The following is a 23295-nucleotide window of genomic DNA, read 5'->3' as shown; positions in this document are numbered from 1 at the left end:
TTAATATGCTCGATACATATATGCATGTTGTTTGATTCGAAAATCTTTGGTTTTTTTTTAATGAACGCAAGCCTTGCTTTATGTACGTGGCAATCAACTATTTTTTTTGTTCCACCGACCCAGTGATCCTACTTTCAAGGTATACAAACTCTTTCACGTTTTTGGTTGTTGCTCCTAACCTTAATTTTATGCTCATAGCCATAGTTTTATCACCTAAGTTTTGCTCGTGGTCATTTTCATGATATATTTATTACTACCCAGATAGCAGTGAAACTTGGTACAAACTTGACATAAGATTGATGGAAGGTTAAAAAGGAAAATTTGACGCGACAAGTTTTTATCAAAAATTGCTGGAATATTGTTTTGTCAAATTTGAAGAGACAAGTTTTGACAAAACTTGCTGGAATCTTGTTATGTCAAGAATGGTATTTCAGAATCTGAAAGTCATATAGTAATGATCAACATATTGCCATATACATAAAAATATGGAGAGAATTCCTTTTTTTATTTTTTTTTATTTAAACTGTTATATTTAATCGCAGGACTTTTCTACCAGACCGATTTTTTTTAGCACCACAACAGGCCGTGAGGCCCAATTACAGTGGTGAATTACAGCACGGTACACATAGCCTTAAGAAAAATCACATTTAATTTTTATGTTCTCACCAGGAATCGAACCCAGAACCTTCCATGTGTGAGCCAAATGTCTTAACCACTACACCACGAAGGCCACCGAATTAAATTAGTGTGGTTGTTCAGTGGTTAATTCCGAACAACATTCAGATTGGCAATACTATCAAGGTCATAGAAAAATGATATATTTCACCATTTTCGTCCGTGGGTTTCATGTCATTTATAATGCGCGGTTCTTTAATTACGCATTTATCATTGGACGTTTTTCCGGCGATTACTTCTTCCGTTAATACTCAGTTTAAAGGATAAACTATTGATATGCCACTGAGGAAAACACATTAAAGGTGAGTTTTTGTTGCACTGTCACTCGACAAAACCGTCTTGTCAAGGCTGTAGTCTGGTAAAACGAACGCAAAATTAGGAAATCATACGATTTTGCCATTTTAAAACGAATGTTTGTCAAAAATCGCGCAATAAAAAAAACTAAAAATTATGTATGAGATAAAAACAATACTTTTTATAGGTATTTCTATCAAAAAATGTACTTCAAAGTTTCATATAACTAAAATATAATTACTTTTAGACCGGCAGATTACGCCATTTCAAATTTAGATTAAGCTTATTAATCTGGGATCTCAATAAAGACTAAGTATTGAACTGATTTTTCTTTAAATGATTTAAAGATAATAAATTTAAAAAGGAGATGGCCGCGGCAGAATTTTATTTTTTTGTTTTTGAAAAGAAATATAAGCATTTTAAAGCACATAAATTTTTGTAAAATTTTCCTTTATTTCTACGTAAATTATGCAATCAGTAATACCATAAAAAATTTAAAAATATTGAAATAGTTTAGTTAAATCCTTTTTTTATAGAACTGTATTTTTTTTTTATTTATTTTTTTATTTATATATAATTACTTTCAGACCGGCAGATTACGCAATTTCAAAATTTAGACTAAGCTTATTAATCTGGGATCTCAATAAAGACTAAGTATTGAACTTAAATTTTTAATAATGATTTGAAGATAATAAATTTAAAAAGGAGATGGCCGCGGCAGAATCTTATTTTTTTGTTTTTGAAAAGAAATATAAGCATTTTAAATCACATAAATTTTTCCTTTATTTCTACGTAAAATTATGCAATCAGTAACACCATAAAAAATTTTAAAATATTGAAATAGTTTAGTTAAAACCTTTTTTTATAGAAATGTATTTTTTTATTTTTTTTCAATACGATAATTCTAGTTGTAATATTCAATTTTAAACAATGTCTTATTTGGGTTTTTATTACATTCAGATCGGCCCTCAGAGCGGCCGCAGACGGACGTGTTTTCTGTGCTCAAAATTTTAATGCCTTTTTCAAAACAAAATTTAGTTCGAAACATATTATTTTTGTGTTCCTTCTAACACAATTTAAACCAGGATCAAAACCAAGTTATTTTTTGAATGAATAGTTTGTTCGAATTTGATAAATCATTCAAAAATGTAATTTCACGTCATATTCAAATAACAATTAACGGCGTCATTTTACTCGTACACAAAAACGGTCAAATTGCACATTTATCTAGGACATACCAGCACTCGGTAGGTACTATGTACAAAGTGTACACTAAACAGCCATATAATTATTACAATGTCGCGAACGCAGCCAACTTCATTGTGATGGTTTGACGTTTTGCTTAGCCGGCCTCAGACTAATAATATTTTCTATCAATCAGAATTACTTTATTATAGAAATCAAAGACGAGTGATACTTTAATCCATAAATTTGGAATATTTAGTGACCGATTTTATCATAACAATGCCGAAAAAACCAACGAAAAAACCAAACGAAAACTAAATCAATCCCAATTTCCAAAGGAGAAATGCAATGTAAGTTGGATTTGATTAATTTATTAGTATTAAAATTTAGAATACAAAGGACAGACATTTGATTTACATAAATCATTGTATCACCATTACAAATAAATGTAACAGTTTATTATTTGCTTATTTTAGGATTCAAAAAAGCTCAAATTAACTAAGGCCTGTGGAGAATACACTGTAAGTTATTGTCTTATTTACTTAGATAAATAAAATTCCTACAACATTTTACAAAACAATACTAAATGTACAAATAAGTTTGAATTTGGTAATGTATCCCTAAATAAAACACGTTTATTGAATTTTTATTTTACTTTATTTGTTTAAAAAGACCAGAGTTTATATTGTGACGCATTCCGTCGTTTGAAAATGTCCTAACAAGACGAAACGCGTCACAGTATACGCTCTTATATATTTAAAAAAATAAAGTACAATAATTAATTAAGTAATAAAGTACAAAGAATTCTACCAATTGTCTGCATTCACAATAAAAAAGTACAAATAATAATTATTATAACCCTTATTTTCTAAATATTGACTATCAATAAGTAGGGTTATATTTGCCTTTTGGGTAATATGCAAATTGAAATGTTTTAGGGTGTTCCAGCGAAATATCTTTCAACTGATATTCTAGAAGATGACGGTTGTCAGGTTAGTATTCATATCGAAGTAGGAATATTTTAAGTATTTACATTAAAATAGCTAATGAAATCTAAATTGGATTATGATTATTAATTAATCTGTATTATTTCAGGCGCAACAGCTAGTTCCAGAACTGCTAGCACAGCCATTACACCCCTTTAAGTTGGAAGGCAGGAGAGTTGTGGACATCCAGGAATTTTTCACTAAAATCCAGGAAATATTTTCTCATTCTTCCATGTTTGATTGCAAAGGAACGAATATGGTGATTGTGGATGAAAAGTTGCATGGCTTTAATTCTATATTAAATTTAAAATGTAATACGTGTGGATTATGTTTTTCTGTAAATTGTTGCAAGGACAGATCGAATGAAATGAGTTTAAATGAATCGTTTGTGTCTGGAATATCGAGTATCGGTTCTGGATATAGTGGTTTGCAAGAGTTGACTGCTGCTGTTGGAATTCCTTGCATGAGTAAATGGAAGTATTTGAAGATCAATAAGAAAGTGTGTGAATGGTGGGATACTGCGAAACTAAAAGTTATGGAGGAGGCAACGAAAGAAGAGGGACAACTGGCTACTGCGAATGGTGAAATTGATGAAAATGGTAAACCAATGATAACTGTTGTGGCTGACGGGTGTTGGTCTAAGAGATCATACAAAACCAACTACTCGTCTAACTCGGGCGCAGCTTCTATAGTAGGGTTTCGTACGGGGAAAGTTCTATATATGGGTGTTTATAATAAATACTGTGTGATTTGTGCTAGAGCAACTAATAAGAATATTGAGGCACCAAAACATGAATGTTTTAAAAATTACTCAGGATCTTCAAGTGGTATGGAATCGGCGATCATTCTGAAAGAAATTTGATAGAAAGAAGAACGGTTTTACAATCAGATAGCGGGGAATGGTTAGAAAAGTGTAGAAATTTACTCACTGCGTCATGGTTTGGTAAAGTTTGTAAAAGAAGAATAGGAATTAGTTGTTCAGGGTTAGTTAAAAGTATGCCATATAGTAAATCGCTAAGTAATATTTTTTCTATTAAATATGGTCAGGATTATGAACTGACCGCATTAAACCAATTAAGCCTTCAAGAAAATATCAAATTTCAGAAGTGTGGGCTGTTTATTGATAGTGAATATTGTTTTCTAGGCGCCACACCAGATAACATTAGTACGGATCATGGCGGTATCATTATAGAAATAAAATGTCCATCCTCTGCTTCTAATATGACTATGACTGTTGAAACCGCCATCGACAGTGGTAAAATTAAGTTTTGGAAAAGAAATAGAAACCATACCGAGTATTATGTAAATCAGAATCACGATTGGTATTACCAAGTTCAAGGACAGTTGCATATTACTAAAAAAAATATATGTCTTTTTGGAGTGTGGACCGGAGCCCAACATAAAATTAAAATCTTTTTATTTAAACTGTTTGCTTCCAGAGCTTGTTGACCCCCGAGTTACACGATCCATGCCTATCAGAGATCCACCAAATGTTCTCGAGGCTATCGAAAACAAAAAAGTTGCCCCCAATAAAGTCATAAATTGTTAAAAAAAGCTGTTTAACGAAAACATCCCATCAACCAGTAAAAGTTAAATTATACTCACCAGTTTCAGAAAAATATTTACCTAAATCAGCTTAGAAATTCCGCCCTCTTTCAACTATAATGGTTTTTTTTTTTTTAAATTTATGTAGATGTTGCTTTTATTATTTTTTTAATTTCTGTTTCCAGATACACAACTTTGATTGAACCTGTCCCCCCTAAATCAAGACCATTGTAACATGAAATATATTCTTAGTTCTTTTTCACAATGTATTTTTCATAAAATAACTAGCGATCTATTGTTATCAAAAATATTGGGATTCTTTACTGGTTCTTCCCAATAATATATATTTTTGAACCATTTGCACCTTAGTATTTTTTCAATAAAAATGAAATTTTCCTCCACAATTTGTTTATTTTTACTTACAAGCGGTCCCACGATCAATTTCTGGCAGGGTTAAGTGAAATATTTTTTTTATGTGTTTTTACGTTGCAATATTTAATTCTCCTTGGACTGGCACGGGACTGCAGGATTGATCATCTTACCTTCATGTTATATATTATTAAATACGCTGTATTTTGTTTTCAAATGCAATGCCTTATGCACCAATAGGTGATAGGGATGATGATCTATCCAAAATTCTATTTACTTCGAAAAGGTTTAAAACACTTGTATATATTTTTAAAATATTTTACGTCACTCTCACATAGGTGTAAAAATAGAAATAAAACTATTATGTAAGTAATTTAGCATATTTATATTTTCTCAATGCATATTAAAATAATCGCTTACAGTATTTTGTCAATACAAGGTTTCCACTCTATGCACAAAACTCTTAAAATGCTTGAATTACCGTTTTAGTTTTTTTCATGTAAGATTATGTAGACATCTTTTTAGTATTTTCTGAGTGGAATACATGCTTTACTATATAGAACTTGATACACAACTCTTAGATAGGTGATTAAATGTGCTTTTATAGGTTTTTAGTGTAAAAGTTGGTAGGCACCCTTTTGACTTTATTCTTTTGCATTATTCTTTTGTCTGTTGCACCTGGAATGAAATGTATTTATAAATTTTACATAGATTAAATGCAATGCTTACCTTAATTGATAGTTATCATGGTTTTGAACTTAAATAGTAACTAAGAAAATAAAATCAATTAAAATAATATACACAATACATTCTTAACCTATAAAAATATTTTTAGGTATTTGGCCGAGTCTTTTATCATTATATGTTGTTAATTTTTTAGAATTTATCTACCATATTTTTCCAATTTTATTACGAAATACATGATCAAGTGCAAATTCAAAAAACTTATCAGTTTAAAGGAAAAATATTATAAAATGTCATACTGTCAAAAAATGTTTTTACTTACGTAATTTGATGAGATCAAATAATTTTTCTCTTGAAAACAATATTATGAAGTGCATTATTTTTTTGGCATTCACTTAAGTGACATGGTGCATTTTCATTAAAACATAACAGTGTTATCTGTCAACTTCGAAAATACAAATATCCATAATTACCCAGAAGCCAGAAATCAACATATGTCACAGATTATCCGATAGTTGTACAATTCTACATTATCTCTGCAGTACGCTAGTCAGGAGTGCTATTTATAGATTTTACCTATTAAATAATCACGCAAAAACTCTATCTATCTCTGTCTTTCTCATTTTGTCAAACAAAGTATGAAGAGTACGTAAAAATTGACGAACATACAATGTAACAGGATATTTTTTTTGATTGCTTTGTCTTGAAGCGGTATATTTTACGCATTCGGCGGCAAACCGTACGATTCAACTTACCGACTACAGCCTTAAAGTAAGAATGATATTAATATCTCATCCACTGCATAACGCTTGCAATAGTTTAAACTGATTAATTAATTATTAAATATCACAAACATTTTACAATTATTGAATTGAATTGATTGAATTATGTTTTATTTACAGAACGAAAAGGCTGTTGATAATATATCGATAAAATAAACCAATACTTTAACCCCAGAGGCTCTTATACTTCACAAAAGTTAACAGATGGAAGAGTTGAGGAAATGAGGATGTTTAAACATAGGCAGAACGCTTAATGTTACACAGTTTGTAAAGTGGCCACTTCAACCAGCCAATGACAGTACATAAGCCCAGTAAATACCTAGACTTCCATAATTCCTTCCCAAAATGTTTTCCCTCTGTTCAAAAAAAACAAATTTTGATTTGAATATCGGATACTTTTTACCATGAGAAATCCCGCTAGTCGAAAAGCTAGTAAGTCATAAAACAGTTTTATTTATTTGTTTCAGAGTTGAGAGACAAAAGAATGCACCGGACTCTGATCTCCAGTCAATTGACATGAATTATTTGACATCACATCATCTGACTTTCTTGGCAAAAATAGCCCGTAATTTTCATTATTTATTCAAAATAAATATACTGAGTATACATAACAAGATATTTTATTTAATATTAATATTTTTAAGAAGCCTCGTGTTTTTTGTTTTTTTGGTTTGATTTTGTTTCGTTTGTTTCATTTTTTTTGTTTTTTCTTGTTTTTTTTTTCTCTATTTTTTTGTTTTTTTTTGTTGTATTTTTTGTTTTTTTTTGCTAAATAAATCCAAACATGCAAGTTAACAAAAAGATGGTAACTAGGAAGTTTGCTTTAAACTTGCCTAAAGTTTACAGAGTTGCAATCGCAACCTTGGGTGAAGCTTGAACTCTTGATACTTCAAACTTGATGCAAGCTTGAGGCAAGTTTAAATTGCTATCTGGGTAAGTACATTATTTATGGTTGTCAGAGCTTCTGTTAGTTCTTCTTCATTTTTAGCAATCAGAGCGATTTGCAATCAGCAAACCTTGACATATCTATCCAGTGTGTTTTTGCATTGTAACCATGACTCATTTTCCTCTATTTTATTTATTGAGCATCTGTATATATTCGGTCAGCGCGTTTGCCTACCATGCGAGAGGTCTCGGGTTCTATTCCTGACATGGTTGTTATGTTTTTTATTTTATTTAAAAGAGTGTTTTCACACCAGAGTATTTCATAGTCCCTGGACTGGTACCTGATGCGGAAGACTGATCATCTTACCTTCATGTAGAAAAAATGATCAAGATACGCTGCAATTGGTGTACCAACGCAGTGCCGTATGCACCATTAGGTGAAGAAAGGGAATGATGATGATGATGTGTTTATCCATTTAAAGTATTGGCAACAGCGAGTATCCCGGTCCAACTCCCTGTCTTATTTTGAAATTATTTTAAAATTTCTATATGCAATTACAGCAGCTTCGCTTTTACAGCGCACATACATTCCCCTGCCTTTAAATTATATTTATTTCTACTTTTCTCATCACCTTGAAGGTCGTTTTCTATTTAATTTTGAAAATGGCATTCTTAGATCCACAAAAACAAAATGTACGTATTTTGATTTGTTCAAAATCTTTTCTCCAATATTGTTCACAAATACAATAATATATAGCTTAGTTCCCATTTTTTTTTCTAAATCCAAATTGGTCTTGATTAAGAGCGACCTTCTTTTGATGCGATTCTTTGCAAAATAATTAGTCAATGTTTATTTGTCAATATTTTGAAACCATAATATATCAACTTTAAAGTATTGATTATGAATTTTTCGAAGTCCTCTGGCATTAATCTTGTCTTATAACTCATCTTTACCATTTTCAACAAAGCGTCTACAATTCGCTTCCCTGACGATTTCATAAGCTCGGCCAGTATTTCATCAATGCTGGTGAATTTCAATCTCTAATCTTTTTCAGTGCGTAGTAAAATTTTTCTCCGATGATTGGGTTTCTCAAATCAGTGTGTTCATCAATTTCGTTAATATTATAATAAATTTAAAAACATTTTTTTTTTATTTACAGAGGACATTCACAACTTTATATTTTTGCAAACAGCGTAATTATAATATTTGATTATAAAATATGTTAAGCTGTAAAAATGTTATATTATTATATGTATATGTTATATTAAATTCTTCTTCTTCGTTAGTTCTTCTTCGTGTTTTCATGGCCTTTTCACTTTTAAATTCTAACTTACTAACTTGTTTATATCATATTACTAACACATGTGTAAATATCTAAAGAAAAAAAAAACTAAAACCCGACACTGGCCTGAACATCCGAGTCGAGAGGTAAAAAGGCCATCAAAAACGAAGCAGAAGAAAAAATAGAAAAAAGTCTAAAGAAAAAAACAAAAATTAAATATAGACTAGATAGCGTTTTATCTATGGGATATGGACAAATTTTGACGTCTTGAGTTTTGATAGGTGTTTAGGAGGGTTTCCTTAAAATGTCGTACACCAAAATATTCAATGTTGTGACAAGAGGTAAAGTAATAAAAATGATTAAAAAGCAATTTATTACGGATAATTCAAAATGGTGATACAGAAGACAACATATAATAAATAGTGTTACGCAACTGTCAAACTGACTTCATAACCTATAGGCATACAAATGAAGTTATTTTAGAATGGATTTAACGACGTAATTTTACGTTTAAAACCCTGCTTCACTTAATATAATTTATATAAACTAAACTCCACAAGTACAAAATATCACAAAATTTAACGATAATATCTTTATCCTCATTCCTTTATTGACCTTTTGTTATTATTTTATTTTAGTAGGTGCCAGAAATGCGCGACTGATGAGTACTCCTCCTACTACCCCATCATCGTCTTCTGGGTATATGTATGTGAATGATACAGTTGAGGACATGAGTTTCACTGCCATAACTAACAGGGCAGCCATTACGATGTTTTGGTCAGAACTCTTCCGGGGAGGAGCTGTAACATTGGCCCATATTTTCAAGGTAAATAAATTGGAATTTTACGATACTACAGCATCTTAAGAAATATATTTTTCCGTATTGGTGAATGAATGATGTTCCGGACACGCTGGAGATGAATTAAGAACCGCTGTCTATGTTATTATTGTCTTGTGTATGTTAATAGTATATTTTATATGAATACTGAATAGTATAGGGCCCCGGTATCTGTCAAAGCCATGTGCTGAATCCACAATAAAGACGATTTGTTCCATTTTGGGGTTCGGCCTTGGCTATACTGGGGAAAACGTAGAATAGGATTTAATTTTATATTTTTTATTGACTTTGTGTATTTTTTGTATGTTTATTATATTATGTTCAATGTGGTTTTGTATGTAACGCGCCGCGTGGTCTACTGCAACTAAACTAAACTGCGTGCTCGGGTGAACGTCTATTTATTTTGCCGGCTGTCAGGTAGAGTAAGAAGGAGCCGAGTGGGTGAGCCGTCTCCCTTGGCCCCTCTTTTGGTGGTGGCCGTGAACTTACGTGACGGGCAGTGGACCCGCAACGCTTTATAATGTGTACGTTTTGTAATAACCAGTCAGTTCGCTCCAGACACTTGAGTTGTGTGTTTCTCTTGTTGCCTTGCGCCCTCTCTGCTTCCCGCTCCAGACTTCGCTCTTCGCCACTGGTTGATGATTGCCCTGGCTGCGATCACCTCTCTGTACCAACAGGACTTGTTGGAAAGTCCTTTTTGGGACTATTGAGGTTGACTTACCGGTCAGTGCTTTCTCGATATGCCAGGCTCCTAGGCCTCCCGTTTACGCCGGGTGAGCCGAATAGAAGGAATCAGGGAGACGAAGCCGCCATCCACCCCCTGTAATGAGTCGGTTACAAATGAAATATATCGTCGCTGTTTAGGCAAAAGTCACTAATCCAAAAAACACAATTTTGAAAAATTGCAATTTGAAAGTTTGCGTTTTATAGGTTTATAATTCATTTATATCTTTTTGATAATTTCCACCGGTAACTTTTTCCTTCTGATACATAATGAGACAAGGTGGCTAAAATTTGACTATGTGACTTCTGTTTGTTTATAATCTGGACAATGCAAGCTATAAAAGTCAGTGAATGGAAGAAAACATAAGAAATTATTATAATATTTTGGGTAAAAATATATTTTTATTTTAAAAAATATTTTAACATGTTTTTAAAAAATGTTTATGTACAATATATAATGTTATATTGTAAAAGGCATTTTTGCCATATAATAAATACATGTAATGATATAAAGTCACGTATAAAAAATAATTCGGATTCATGTAACTTTTTTATAACTAAGTTACCTTGGTGAAGTTGGCCTCTTATTTAATATAATTTTATGTTTCGAATGGCATATACAGCTCAAAACTGTCATTTTTAGGGTTAGTGACTTTTGCCTGCACGGCGATAAAAATGATAATATTTTAAACGTCTTATGTAGAGGTAGTCTGAGTCTTTTGTTAAGTTTTGTCTGGTAGTCTATTGTATAATTTCAGTCCCTGGTTTATTAGTCTCGTCTTAGAATGATATGAAGTAATGTTATGTAAAATTCCAACATGTTTCGAATTTAGTTTTGGTATGCTCATCTTATTGCATTAAATACATACCGAGATTTCTCTTTTTTAGAACCGCAACACATTTATCAACATTTTTAATGCATTAATTTATACAAATCCTAATCTATATTTGCTCCGGTATTGCCAAGGCCAGACCTGAAAGCGAACCTTTGTCTTAGAATTTCTACTTTCGCGCGTCCAGAACACCTACATTAATATTTTTTCATGTATAATTTTTAAACTTATTGTTTTATTTTATCAATGCCGGCTTGCTTTAACGGCAAATATATATTGTTTTATAGGAACCAGCGACCATCAACTACCCGTTTGAGAAAGGGCCTCTTAGTCCGCGATTCCGTGGAGAGCACGCCTTGCGCCGATATCCTAGTGGAGAAGAACGATGCATTGCTTGCAAACTGTGTGAAGCAATCTGCCCAGCCCAGGTATATTAATCAAAATAAAGAAGTGTTTTCTATTTGAAAAAAATATTTTTAATCTGTAACTAAGCAAAAAAATATTTAGTTATTTTGAAGGCACTTTAACTTTTTACATGGATTAAAGAGTCAGTTTTGCTAAACAAACATAAAGTGACTGTTCAGGACAAAGGCTTCAAACCACAATTATTATAAAAAAAGTGGTTTCATTATTTTTAATGTGTTTTTAATTAATCACGTAGGTCTTATACATATTATAGCAAAAGTATTTAAAATGGAAACACCTATTGTCAGAATGTTTATAAGACCCACGTAATGATTAAAAACACATTCAAACTAATAAAACAACTTTGGCCGAAAGTCTTTGTCCTAAACACAGTCGATATATGAATATATACATGAGTTTATGGAAGATCAACATTATAATGAAAACTACACAAGTGTGATGCTATCATTTATCCATCGAAAGTTGATTCATTCTATCGTTTTAATTTGTAGAAAGTCCAACTACTTTTTTTCTCATACTTGTGTCCAAAAAACAGTTGATATTTAATTTCGGATAGCATTAATCTTACTCATTAATTTATCTTCAAATAAAATACTTTTAAGAAAATCACTAATTAGTATTAGTACTGCATTGTATTACAAAAACTGCTTGTGTATGTTTTTAGGCTATTACTATTGAAGCCGAGGAACGTGCAGATGGATCCCGTAGGACTACTCGCTACGATATTGACATGACAAAGTGTATTTACTGTGGATTCTGTCAGGTACTTTTAATCAATAATATTTTGACATTATCAAAATTTTAGTAGATTCATGTGATGAATTTTTTTAAAAGACAAAAGTGAAATTGAAATACGAAAATGGAAAAATGTTAGAAAAAAAATGAGAAATGCACATTATTACGGAAACTGGTGTCGCCAGTTTATGAAAGAGGGCGTACCTTATTATAACTTTAGTTTTCTATGAATATTGATATTTGTAAATAATTATCATTCATTTTCTTTCAATTTATAAATTTTTCGTAAGTGCCGTTTCACTCGCGATTAATGCACCAATGTATCACATTTCAATAAATTTAATAAATAGTGAACTACAAATCTAGTGTGCAGAAGCGGCAAACTGAAAAAGTTTTCGCCACTTTTTCAATGGCAGAAAACAATATTCTTCTATGTGGTCGTGTGAAAATAAATATTTACTTGGCTATTGATTCGGTAATTACTTTTATCATTTAATTTCACCAATTAATATTTTAACACTCAAGCAAAAATCAAAACAGTAAATTTAATTTGAACTAAAACGCTATTGATCAATCGACATATTTTAGATCGCAGTATTATTTTTTTTAAACAATCACATGCTAATGTCGGTTTTAATGGCAGCCTCCGATTGACACATTTGACTTATTCAATACATTAAACATTTTTTCAATTCATATTTTGGATGTTTGTGGAACTTACTAACACGAGCGCCTGAAGAGGGCAATGCGTTGTTGCCGAAATTGTGCAAATTAATAAAGTGGTTCCTAAAACAAAGTTATTTTATTTCTCAATATCATATCATTCAATTCAATTAAAAACATAGTGTATACATTACTAATTTCAATTCAAGATATTGATATTGTACATATTATAAAAAAATGAATAAAAGAGACTCTTGTCAAAGTAGTAGGAGAATCCTGCTCTGGAAAACCTCATCAGATACATGGAACAGTTTAACATCCAGAGCGATGTTGTTCAGCACTGCGGTAGTCCTTCCAACAGGCATAGCCATCGGCAGGTTGATCCTGTATATTGGAACATGAAACAATCTATCCTGACACTGTCTTAGGTCAGGAACATACAAACCAATGTTCATCATAATCTAAGGAATAATCCTTAGACTATACTGCGCAACAATCGATAAAAGTGTGTAGTCAAATACACATTCCTTCTAGTACATAGATATTACAGTATTGTTATGTTACGGAGAGGAGGGCGAGTGCTCTCACATTGCTAAATATCTTCCTTCATGGCTAGGTTCTTTAAGTATTAGGCTATTTAGGTTGGGAGTGAGAGCTTTCACATCCTCTAGTTTAACCAGTGGTCCTCCGAAGATGTGGCTTCCTTTGCGACATAAAGCATCACATTATAAATGCGTAAAGGTCATCATCTGCAGAAATGTACTAAAAGTTAACTCGTTTTTAATGAATTTCCAGGAAGCCTGCCCCGTAGACGCCATTGTGGAAGGACCCAACTTTGAATTCTCCACCGAGACTCATGAAGAACTCTTGTATAATAAGGAAAAACTTCTCTCCAATGGAGACAAATGGGAAAGTGAAATTGCCTCCAACATTCATGCAGATCACCTTTACAGATAAATTTGTTGAACTATATTTCCGTTTAATATGAAGTAGGCTTTCCTTTGGGAAATTATAATGTAAATTATTAAATAAAATCAATAACTTATGGATCAATTATTTATTTCTATAAATTAACACATTACAAATAAGAGCAATAAAAGTCATACATAACTAACTTAAATTTTAAAACTATGGGTAAGTGATGACAAAAACCATTTATTTAATTCTTTTTTAAAGCAGTAACAGTCTAAATATTATAAAGTCACATTAACCAACTTAAATTTAAAACTATTGTAAGTGATGACAAAAATAATTTATTTAAATCTTTTTTGAGGCAGTACTGTCTAGCTATTGTAAAATATAGCCAGTGTATATTTAAAAATAAAAATATGATATTCATATACGTATATGTAACTTTGGTTTGTACACATAAATTAATAATTTCACAAAACCACAACAAAATAAACATAGAATTAGCTACCTACTATGATAAAATGAAAAGTAAAGGTATTTAAAGTTTATAAACAATGTTAAATAATAATTTACTTATGAACTATGGTTCGGTGCTACATTTTTTTAGGTTAGGAATATTCACACCAGCATCATTGAATCATCATTAATTTCATAGCTATACCTTCTTTACTTTTCAAATTACATTAACTTTAAAAATTAATCACTTGCTGTATTTCTACAGTAAGGCAAAATATAAGATTCTAACATTTCAAAAAAATATTCTTTATCAGTCTTTACAAAACGAAGTAGTGTAAAAATATATATCCTACGACCTATTATTTGTATCTAGGTTTATTGATAAATCTCGATCAATAATAATCTAAATAAAAATAAAAAAAAACTTCTTACCGAAATAAACAAGATAAAATAATAAAATTTACAGACCATTGAAAAATAGTTCAAACTATGAATATGGTTTTCGTTTCTGCTGAATGAATTGTACAGCATTTACGAAGCCCCTAGTAATCTCAACACATATAAGATGGCTCAGGTCGAGATGGGCTGGATATGTACAAAGAATGTCAAATGCGCAGATACATAAAAGAATCATGACTGGACAGGTGGGAGGACAACGTATAAAAAGATGCAGCACAACTTCTACCAGTTAAAAATTTGAAGACGGCGGCTAAGGACACGCGGAATTGGAGGGGGCCAAAGCTTGCTTTGGGCCGAGCACCATTGAAGAAGAGAATGATAGTGGTTTGATAGGGATTGAGGTTACAAATCATTAATGATATTATTTGCATATGTAATATTTAATTTTGTGATAAAAATAATAATTATAAAAGCTGGATTGAGCATTTTGTCAAGTATAAGAGCCTGTCACATGGAAATTAAAAAAATAAAAGAAGTTTTTTTGTCAAAATGGATAGTTATAGATAACTTTCCAATCTATTTCAATAAAAAGTAACCTTTACAAGTATAAATTTGAACATAACTTTTTGCTATGCAACCGGCCCTAAAATATGTTTTTTTAAATAAAACAATGGGTTTTATGTTTACATTTCAATTGACATGATAATTATTGCAGTGGTCAGGAATTATCAACACGGTATTGTATGTTCCAAATTTCTATTCGGGATTTGGACCAAAAACTTCAGGCACGTCTTTGGTCAGTTTTGTTTCACACCAATCTGAGATTGTCAGATAGCCATTTTTGGTGATTAAATGCAGTTTGACATAGCTGTGAAATTGGCCATGTATTCATGTATATGAAAGGTCAACATTATAATATGACTGCATAGTTGCTATTTATGTTACGAAACAGGTTTGACATGACGATTTTATAAAATCTGCTTAAAAATCAAAATATTTTCTGTGATACATAAATGCAATCAATTTAACAGATGTTTATTGTAAAAATGTTTATACTCAAGCTATCTTAAAACTATTAAAGTTCATATGTTGACATTTCATATACATATGTTCATTTATGTCCAAAACATTATTGTGTACAAATTGGCCATGGCACACGTGAAATCATCAAATATTTTCTGTGTTATTTGATTTGTAATTACAACTATATATAATGCATTTGTTATATGTATTGTGTTGCAGTTTTAAATAAGTTCGAGGCTAAAGAAAAAAATACTTCTTTGATAATTTCACATACTATGATTGCTACTATGATACTAAGACACATACTATGATACTAAGGTACTTTTAACATTTGTCCTTAATATACAGTTTTTTTAGTCAAATGTTCGGTTTTCAATGTTATAAATTAATTCAATAATTATTTTAGTTAATCAGATTGAGTTAGGTATTCCCAGATAGTTGGATATTAACTTATACCTACTGGAGAGGGGTCCGATTAGACCTAGTAGTATTATAAGCTATCGGTTATGTGAAAAGTTTTTTTTTATATGTCATTTTCCTTAATTGAATCATGAAAATTGGTACATAAAACTTTACCACATATCTTTTCATGATTCAGAGCATATTGTGATGAAAAAAATTATAGAACCCACAAAAATATCTAAAAGGTGACATTTAAAACTGGGTCTAATTTGACCCAACACCGCCACATACGTATTTGTTTAAGCCAGCAGGCTTTAAGAGTTCATTACAATTATCGATACCTATCTACCATTAAAAAGGGAGATTAAAATTCAACACTGGTTGGTTTCTCATTAGTCATGCCCATAATAGTTGAAGTGTGTTCATCTAATTGTTTAACAACTCCTTCCAAATCTTGGTCTGCGTCAATGGTAAGAAGTTTACAATGAATTTGTTCTGGGGTGGAAAGCCATTTCTCATATGAATCATGGACCTATTGGAAAATCAATGTTTCTTTGAGAAAATGAATAATTAATGTATTATTTTCATTATTGAAGCAATTACAGGTTAAAGCATGGTATAAAGACATAATGGGCCTTACTTATAAACTTAGCATAAAGTTACGCCTAAGTATAGTGGTATAATTCGGATGGGAATACCATTCTTATTATAGTAGTAGAATAACGACCCTTCTTAAGCGTAACTGTATGCCAAGTTTATGAGTAAGGCCTTATGAAAAATAAATTTAAAAGTCCTATGTGGATTTGACAAAGATGTTTTTTTTAAAAATCATATTCATTCTGAATCTTCTGGTGGGGGCAAAGAGTGGTTAATTTGTGGATTAAAGTTTTTTGCATGCGACTACATTTTGCTTCATATATGGTCACACTGATGATTAAAAGTAAAATAGACAGTTTTATAATTGACGCTTCATAGTTTGACATTATAAAACTCCTTAAAAAACAAAAAAAAAACTTAAACAGTTTGGTCAATTCAACCTAATTAAGTGTTTTAGGTAATGTTTAAGGTCCCAATAATGTTCTAAATGAAAATCATCATGTTTGGTTTCATTTCATTGGATATTTAATCATCAGTGAATCCATATATATGAAGCAAAGTGTAGTCGCATGCAAAGAATAAAAATCCCTAAATTTCTTTTTTCTCTATCCCCATGAGAAGATTCAGAATAGCACCTTTGGTAGAGAATTGATATATAATCATCATCATTTCCCTATCTGTACCCAAAGGTGCATAGGGCATTGCGTTGGCACTGCAATAAGGTATGGAGTTTCAGTGGTTTAAAAAAAATATATATTTGTTAATAGACTATTAAACTAAGCCAAAAAAATTAAATAAAAAAAATGGTATCGTATTAAAAACGCTTTTATTTTTTAAAATATAGTATTTCGAAAATTACACTGCACGTGACATCTCAAGTTTTCTTCCGCTTCTTCTCGGTCAGTTCTGCCGATTGGTTCGGTCGATGGTAAGTTAACCGGAGATCTTCCCCAACTCTCTTATCATTGGATGATTCATATGAACTAGTGACGTCGCTTAAAGTAGTTAGTTTTTATTTAAATATTTTTTCCGTACATTTTCAAGAAACTACCATATAACACAATGCTCCAATTTTTACCACGCATAAGAAAATATTTTTTGTATCCAACTTCCTGCAAGGCTGAAGTATCTCATTGCAGCATATCTAAATCATTTTTGTTAGATGGAAGGTAAGGTGATCAATCTTACGCTTCAGGTGCCTGTCCAGAAACACCGAAATATTGCAGCGTACGATCAAACCAATATTTCACATCTACACTGCAAGGAATCTAACCAAGAACGTCAATCCTGATAGGCAAGCGCCCCAACTCTTATACTACAAGGTGGACTTGTCTTTGCTAGATTTCTCTTTTCATGATTTTTACCTGAAGTAGCCATCGAGTCGAGAACGCCCGTCCAGGGTTCTGATTCTATTTCACAACAGAACTGTATTCTTTATCAGGAAAATGTATAATAAATACTAATTACTAATTTTTAGAATGATAAAGAAACAGATTGGAAGAGGGAGTTGCATTTTACATGAATAAATTATAAGGAAAATAAATTTCAATTGAAAATTAATTATATTCTATGTGACTTGCTCAGATTTAGTGGAGAAGTTGATATTTGAAACAATGAAATATTATGATTTTTACAACACAAACTAACCTGTTTAAGATAATCCAGAGAAACAGTAGATTCTTCACTTCGGCCTCTCTTCATCATTCTTTGAAAAACAACTTCAGGGGTAGTTCGCAGATAAACTAAAAACATATTGAATAAAATCATCAATATGCATTTCATATTGCACTAACATCATTGCAGTAAACAAATTGCTCTGGAATTGGAATCAAGAGCCCTTAAAGCTACTGGTCAAGTGCCATGTCCACTGATATAAGTATGCGTAACTTCCCTATGACAGGTACACCAAGTTGTTAAATATCACAACATGTCTTGCAGCTACATAGCGCATGGACGGTTGGGATTCTAGTTCCTCGTTTCCAATTATAATTGAATTTAATAACATATAGGAGCTAGATTACAGCGTGTCTTGCAGCTAAAGAGCGCATGGGCTTTACGAAACTTAGCCCCCATTTACATCATTGAATTTTATAACTATTTTTACAAAATCGTTTACGAATAAGAGCTGGATTACAAAACATCCTGCATCTACAGACGGTTGGAATTCTATAAACCTAACAATGATTTAAAGAAAATATATACATTGAGCAGAGTAGCAAGTTAGCCCAGGGTTCATGATAAAAAGTAAACAATAAACAGCTAAATAAATAAAACATTGATATCACATATTACATTATTGTTCACAAGATGAAAGCGACTACCGATGTCCGAGGAATCTGCCTGGTAACTGAAAATATGTAAGCCACATCTTTGTGGTTCATTCCCGGTAGATACGATGCACATGTGCACCGAGGGATGATGTATTTTGTTCCATCGGCTTCATGTCCATTTTGAGACGCAACTTTAGAGTAAAATGTATATACAATCCCAAGCTCCATGAAACGAATTGAGCAACTTACCATTGAATGTACTATTGCGCTTTAGCGAAAATTTATCTGTGTGCCGTAAGTGTATTTATGAGCACATTGTCCTCAGCGTCTAGTATGTTACTTTGTAAAAATAGGGAAGTTCAGGATAATATAATATAGTTATAAATAATTACGTACCACCTTTCATTATTATATAACATCCATCACAACCCTAACTCTTCCAAGTATCTTGTTAAGAACAAAGTCGCTCTACATTTGGGTCGGGTGGTGGTTCCGTGGCTAGCGTTGCGGACTCACGGATCAGAGGTCCGAGCCCCACTCTACCTCAACATGATTTCCATTTTCTAATAGTGAGTTATTTACAACTAGTTGAAAATGGCCACCAAAATTGAAATATTTGGGCAAATTATAAGAGTGCTAATATTTCTTTTTTATAATAAAAAAAAATAAAAAATTCATGGCAAAATACATTTTTATTTAGTAGCAGTTTTCTGGACAAGCTGTGACGATTCATCCTCAATTTGTTTTAAGAAATATCATTATCTTTCTATAGAACCCCTAATCTAAATTCAACCCATTCCTTCTCCTATTTCCTAGACTTCTTTTCCCTGTTTCCGTAATTTGATGTCTTGACATGTACATCTCTTATTAACTTGTTATTTGAATGGTTGGAGATATTGGTCCATACCAATAAACCCGCCAATCGTACCTACTCTGTACAAAAAATAAGACAATGGTGGTGGAAATAGGGTTAATGCTATTTTTTTTTGCTTCTTTGTATGTGTAAGAGAAATTTCACTGTACAATTAAAAGTCCGTTTTCTTATAATTTCGAATACAGAAAAATGATTTAATGAAGGGGCAATTGAAGAAGTAGCTTAAATGAAAAAAAGATTTTAAAGAGAAACAAAAATTGAGAGCTCTTACCAATGAGATCTAGAGAAATGTCAACGTTTTTCTCAATCCAATCGTACCAAGCGACCAGTGCTTCAAATTCACAGCCTTTTAAGAAATTTGTTCTCTTGGCAAGTTCAATGAAACAATACCGGCTATTTTGCACAGATCTGAAAATGGAAAATATGTGAAAAGGTTTATAATATTCAGTCCTAATTGTGGACAAAATAATTATGTGTTTCATAATACTTGAGACCATATCCAAAGGAACATTAATTAGGTATACAATGTTGATTTCCTTAGTATAAATCGATGGTGGAAAGAAAAAGTTACTAGGTGACATGTAGTAACTTTACAGAAGAGCCAATTAAAGCTTTTTTTTAATTCATAAAAAAATCTCATACTTTCTGTCAAATAAATACCTGGACTGATTAAAAAAATAAAAACAAATCGATTATTCTTCAAAATTTGAATCTCCCTCAAAATAGGTTTCTTCTGAAGCGATGCATTTTTCCAATAAACAGTCTAGTCATCCATGCACTTTTTGTAGGCATACTCAGGAATCGCCTTAAGTTCTCTCTGCGAATTTTGTTTTATGTCTTCATTCGAGTCAAAACCAGTTTCACGAAGGTGTAATTTAAGTTTGGGGAGCAGAAAAGGGTCACAAGGAGCCAAATCAGGAGAATACGGGGGTTGTTCAATGATATTCGTCGAGTTGTTGATCAAAAATTCATTCACAATGATGGCTTTGTGAGTCAAAATCCAAGAGTTGTTCTTCCATAAATCTGCATTTTTTTCTACGCTCAAATAATATTGTTTATTCACTGTTTGGCCGTCAAACAGAGAATCTGCACTAACCACAACATCATGAGACAGGTGAAAAAAAAGGTTTGTTAACAATTCCTAAAATCTATTACATTTTTGTGGTAATATATTTCTCTGGATTGTGCGTACACCTGTTTAAAGACAGTCATCTTTTATATGCAGTGCAAAATAATGATAAAACATGACTGAATTTGTTTTACAAGTTGAATATTATTTATCAATATTTTAAAGTAATTTTTCTAACTTTTCTCAACCCATGCCCATTGACCATTTTTTACTAATTTATTAAATTTAATCTAGGTCATGAGTTTGTTATTTTCGGGCAATGATCAAAAGTTTAAGAGTTTGTTTATTTATTGCTTGTATACCTTTCAAACATTTTGACTTCAGTGAGGTCAGATGCAGGTTTGCTAGTTTGAATCTTTAGCCTACTGAGATGGACGTAATGTTGGAAAGGGAAGTTCCATTTCTCCAAGTCAGAATAAAGAAGACCAAGTAAGTTGTGTCCGGATACATCTCTCCACTGCGCTATCGGCTCCTGTAAAATATGAAAGTTAAAATATCGAACCCATTAAATAGCGCTTAATTTGTATGGAGATAGAACAACGGTGCGATCATATTGCACATTTTAAATAAGCTGTCTGAAGAAAAAATAAGAAGAAATGCATTTGTAAATATTAAATGCGTGAAAAATATTAGGTTTTATTAAAGGATTGAATCAACTGGGTGAAGAGAAATACCGCCTTGTCCAAACTATCTTAACTGCAAAAATAAATAGTCTCAAAGAAGCCGGTAGGTGGCAAACGTCCTGGCTGTATAAGAGACTAGAACGGAATAGTACGTGTGGAAGAACTGTTCCGGATAGCGCAAGGCAGGGAAATATTGGCCACAGTGATCATCAATATCAGGGGGACCTTACACGGCACACAAAGAAGAATGAAATCAAAATAATAGTGTGAAGGCTGTCTGGAGATTGCATATTCACTCAGTGAAAACCAAATGTTGCTTATATAACACCTACACAACATCTATTTTCTACGGATGCGAAACATTTTGCAGACCAGAATAAATAATAATCAATCATTCAGGTACCGACGTGGTATTCTATATTTACAAAGATACAAATTTTAAGTTACCGGGTGAATTTCAACTGTATCCCACTTTTTGAAATAGTCAAGACAGGTAGATTTTCCAGATCCTATGTTTCCTTCTACAGAAACTCTGAATGGACGAGGCTTCAACTTCAACTTTCCGAATGATCTCGACATTGTGTTTGGATGTTTTGAGTCCAAAAGAAGTTTCTGCAATATAATAAAATAATAATCAACTTAAATTTATTACTAAAAGGCACTGAAGAACATAATTTGAACGATAGGTTCAAATTATGTTTTAAAAATGAGCATTGTCGCGTCATGCCGCATCAACAATGCCGTGCAAAATGCGTAATACAGTAAAAAATATTAACTGTCGATGCCAGTTTGCTCAGAATTCAAAGCTGTATGTCGCGCCTTCTTACGCTGCTTCACATTTACTGACCGCTGCGCGTAAAACGCTATTTCCCACTAAATGAAAGATAAGTTCCAAAGCCTTGTACTATATAATCTGTACCGAAGCCTCAGTTGAATGGAACACAAGATCTAGTGTATACGTATACACCTTTATGCATATATTATATTAATGCTATAAGACAAAATGTCCTTAGATCAATAAACTCACATGTTGTTTGAGGTACTAGCATTTTGGATAGATTGGTCAGGTAAAATAAACAGAATGCTATGTGAGTGAAATATATATTTCACGATACGCACTTTACGATTTTGATGAAATTGATGAATACGATTTTGTTGAATCTGGATCTCAAAGACCAGAAATATTCAATTCGCGCCAAAACACAACGACATTGACATTTGACATACCAGTAGACTTGATGACATTTGCTACTCATTGAATTCTCAGAAATGCTGTGATTGTAGGTTTCACAATACATAGAATGCTAAATACACGTGTTGTATGATACTCACAAAATGTTTATTTTCTGTATATTCCTTTTATTTATCAAATCATTGAATCACGAATTTCCATCACCCTGCGCGCGCGAATATCACTGGCCGACCACAGATTATATAGTTGTGGCCGACAGAGTTGCTAGCAGCGTTGCAAGACCCGATCAAGCGAAAAAAGGTAGATTCAGAAAAATAAATCGGTAGATTTCGGCAGATACGGGAGAGGGGGTAGGAGGGAGGAGGGGGCAAAAATAAATTTTATAGTTGTTCGAAATTAAAGCGTCGTTTTGCCTAAGGCCGTTGCTTTAAATAGTTGAAAACGCTTGGTAAATGAACAATTGAAAACCAAAAGGACTGCAATAAGTGAATCACCAAAATATCGTAAATTAA

The 23295-nt window shown here is 32.1% G+C and overlaps 2 protein-coding genes and 2 long non-coding RNA genes across 5 annotated transcripts; 2 read left to right on the top strand and 2 right to left on the bottom strand.

The window, feature by feature from the left end:
* Positions 1 to 2253: 2253 nt before the first annotated feature.
* Positions 2254 to 5089, top strand: LOC148274645 (uncharacterized). The gene is made up of 4 exons (XR_015824246.1): positions 2254 to 2504; positions 2631 to 2675; positions 3093 to 3146; positions 3250 to 5089. It is a non-coding gene; the product is annotated as an uncharacterized LOC148274645 (long non-coding RNA).
* Positions 5090 to 5420: 331 nt separating this feature from the next.
* On the bottom strand, positions 5421 to 6319 carry LOC148274644 (uncharacterized). The gene is made up of 2 exons (XR_015824247.1): positions 6061 to 6319; positions 5421 to 5732 (listed from the first exon to the last, which is right to left on the bottom strand). It is a non-coding gene; the product is annotated as an uncharacterized LOC148274644 (long non-coding RNA).
* Positions 6320 to 8824: 2505 nt separating this feature from the next.
* On the top strand, positions 8825 to 13959 carry ND-23 (NADH dehydrogenase (ubiquinone) 23 kDa subunit). 2 transcript variants are annotated; one of them, XM_088236828.1, is made up of 5 exons: positions 8825 to 9029; positions 9327 to 9514; positions 11370 to 11510; positions 12173 to 12271; positions 13702 to 13959. In XM_088236828.1, the coding sequence occupies exons 1-5, from the start codon at positions 8993 to 8995 to the stop codon at positions 13861 to 13863; spliced, it is 627 nt and encodes a 208-aa protein (XP_088092954.1). In that variant the 5' UTR covers positions 8825 to 8992; the 3' UTR covers positions 13864 to 13959. The 2 variants fall into 2 exon arrangements, with proteins under 2 accessions (XP_088092954.1, XP_088092955.1); XM_088236829.1 differs by having other exon boundaries at positions 8894 to 9029; positions 9330 to 9514.
* A 1138-nt stretch (positions 13960 to 15097) lies between these two features.
* LOC148274642 (deoxynucleoside kinase-like) lies at positions 15098 to 23059 on the bottom strand. Its single transcript, XM_088236827.1, has 6 exons — positions 22924 to 23059; positions 22039 to 22203; positions 21271 to 21440; positions 20111 to 20247; positions 18343 to 18437; positions 15098 to 16630 (listed from the first exon to the last, which is right to left on the bottom strand). Exons 2-6 carry the CDS (start codon positions 22168 to 22170, stop codon positions 16463 to 16465), a joined length of 702 nt encoding a protein of 233 aa, XP_088092953.1. The 5' UTR covers positions 22171 to 22203; positions 22924 to 23059; the 3' UTR covers positions 15098 to 16462.
* Positions 23060 to 23295: the final 236 nt, after the last annotated feature.

This window comes from Micrasema longulum, unplaced genomic scaffold (genome assembly GCF_059751315.1).
Source record: "Micrasema longulum isolate JH-2025_06_02 unplaced genomic scaffold, ASM5975131v1 h1tg001612l, whole genome shotgun sequence".
Lineage (NCBI taxonomy): Eukaryota > Metazoa > Arthropoda > Insecta > Trichoptera > Brachycentridae > Micrasema > Micrasema longulum.
The sequence above is the reverse complement of the archived record's forward strand: the minus strand, read 5'-3'. Positions and strand labels throughout refer to the sequence as shown.

Excerpts from the sequence above, each read along its gene's own strand:
- ND-23 (XM_088236828.1), top strand. The coding sequence starts at position 8,993 with ATGTCGTACACCAAAATATTCAATGTTGTGACAAGAG. Across the intron at positions 9,030-9,326 it reads ATTCAATGTTGTGACAAGAG|TAGGTGCCAGAAATGCGCGA; the intron begins GTAAAGTAATAA and ends ATTTTATTTTAG. Across the intron at positions 9,515-11,369 it reads CATTGGCCCATATTTTCAAG|GAACCAGCGACCATCAACTA; the intron begins GTAAATAAATTG and ends ATTGTTTTATAG.
- LOC148274642 (XM_088236827.1), bottom strand. The coding sequence starts at position 22,170 with ATGTCGAGATCATTCGGAAAGTTGAAGTTGAAGCCTCGTCCATTCAGA. Across the intron at positions 21,441-22,038 it reads ATACAGTTGAAATTCACCCG|GAGCCGATAGCGCAGTGGAG; the intron begins GTAACTTAAAAT and ends CATATTTTACAG. Across the intron at positions 16,631-18,342 it reads CTCTGGATTATCTTAAACAG|GTCCATGATTCATATGAGAA; the intron begins GTTAGTTTGTGT and ends ATTTTCCAATAG.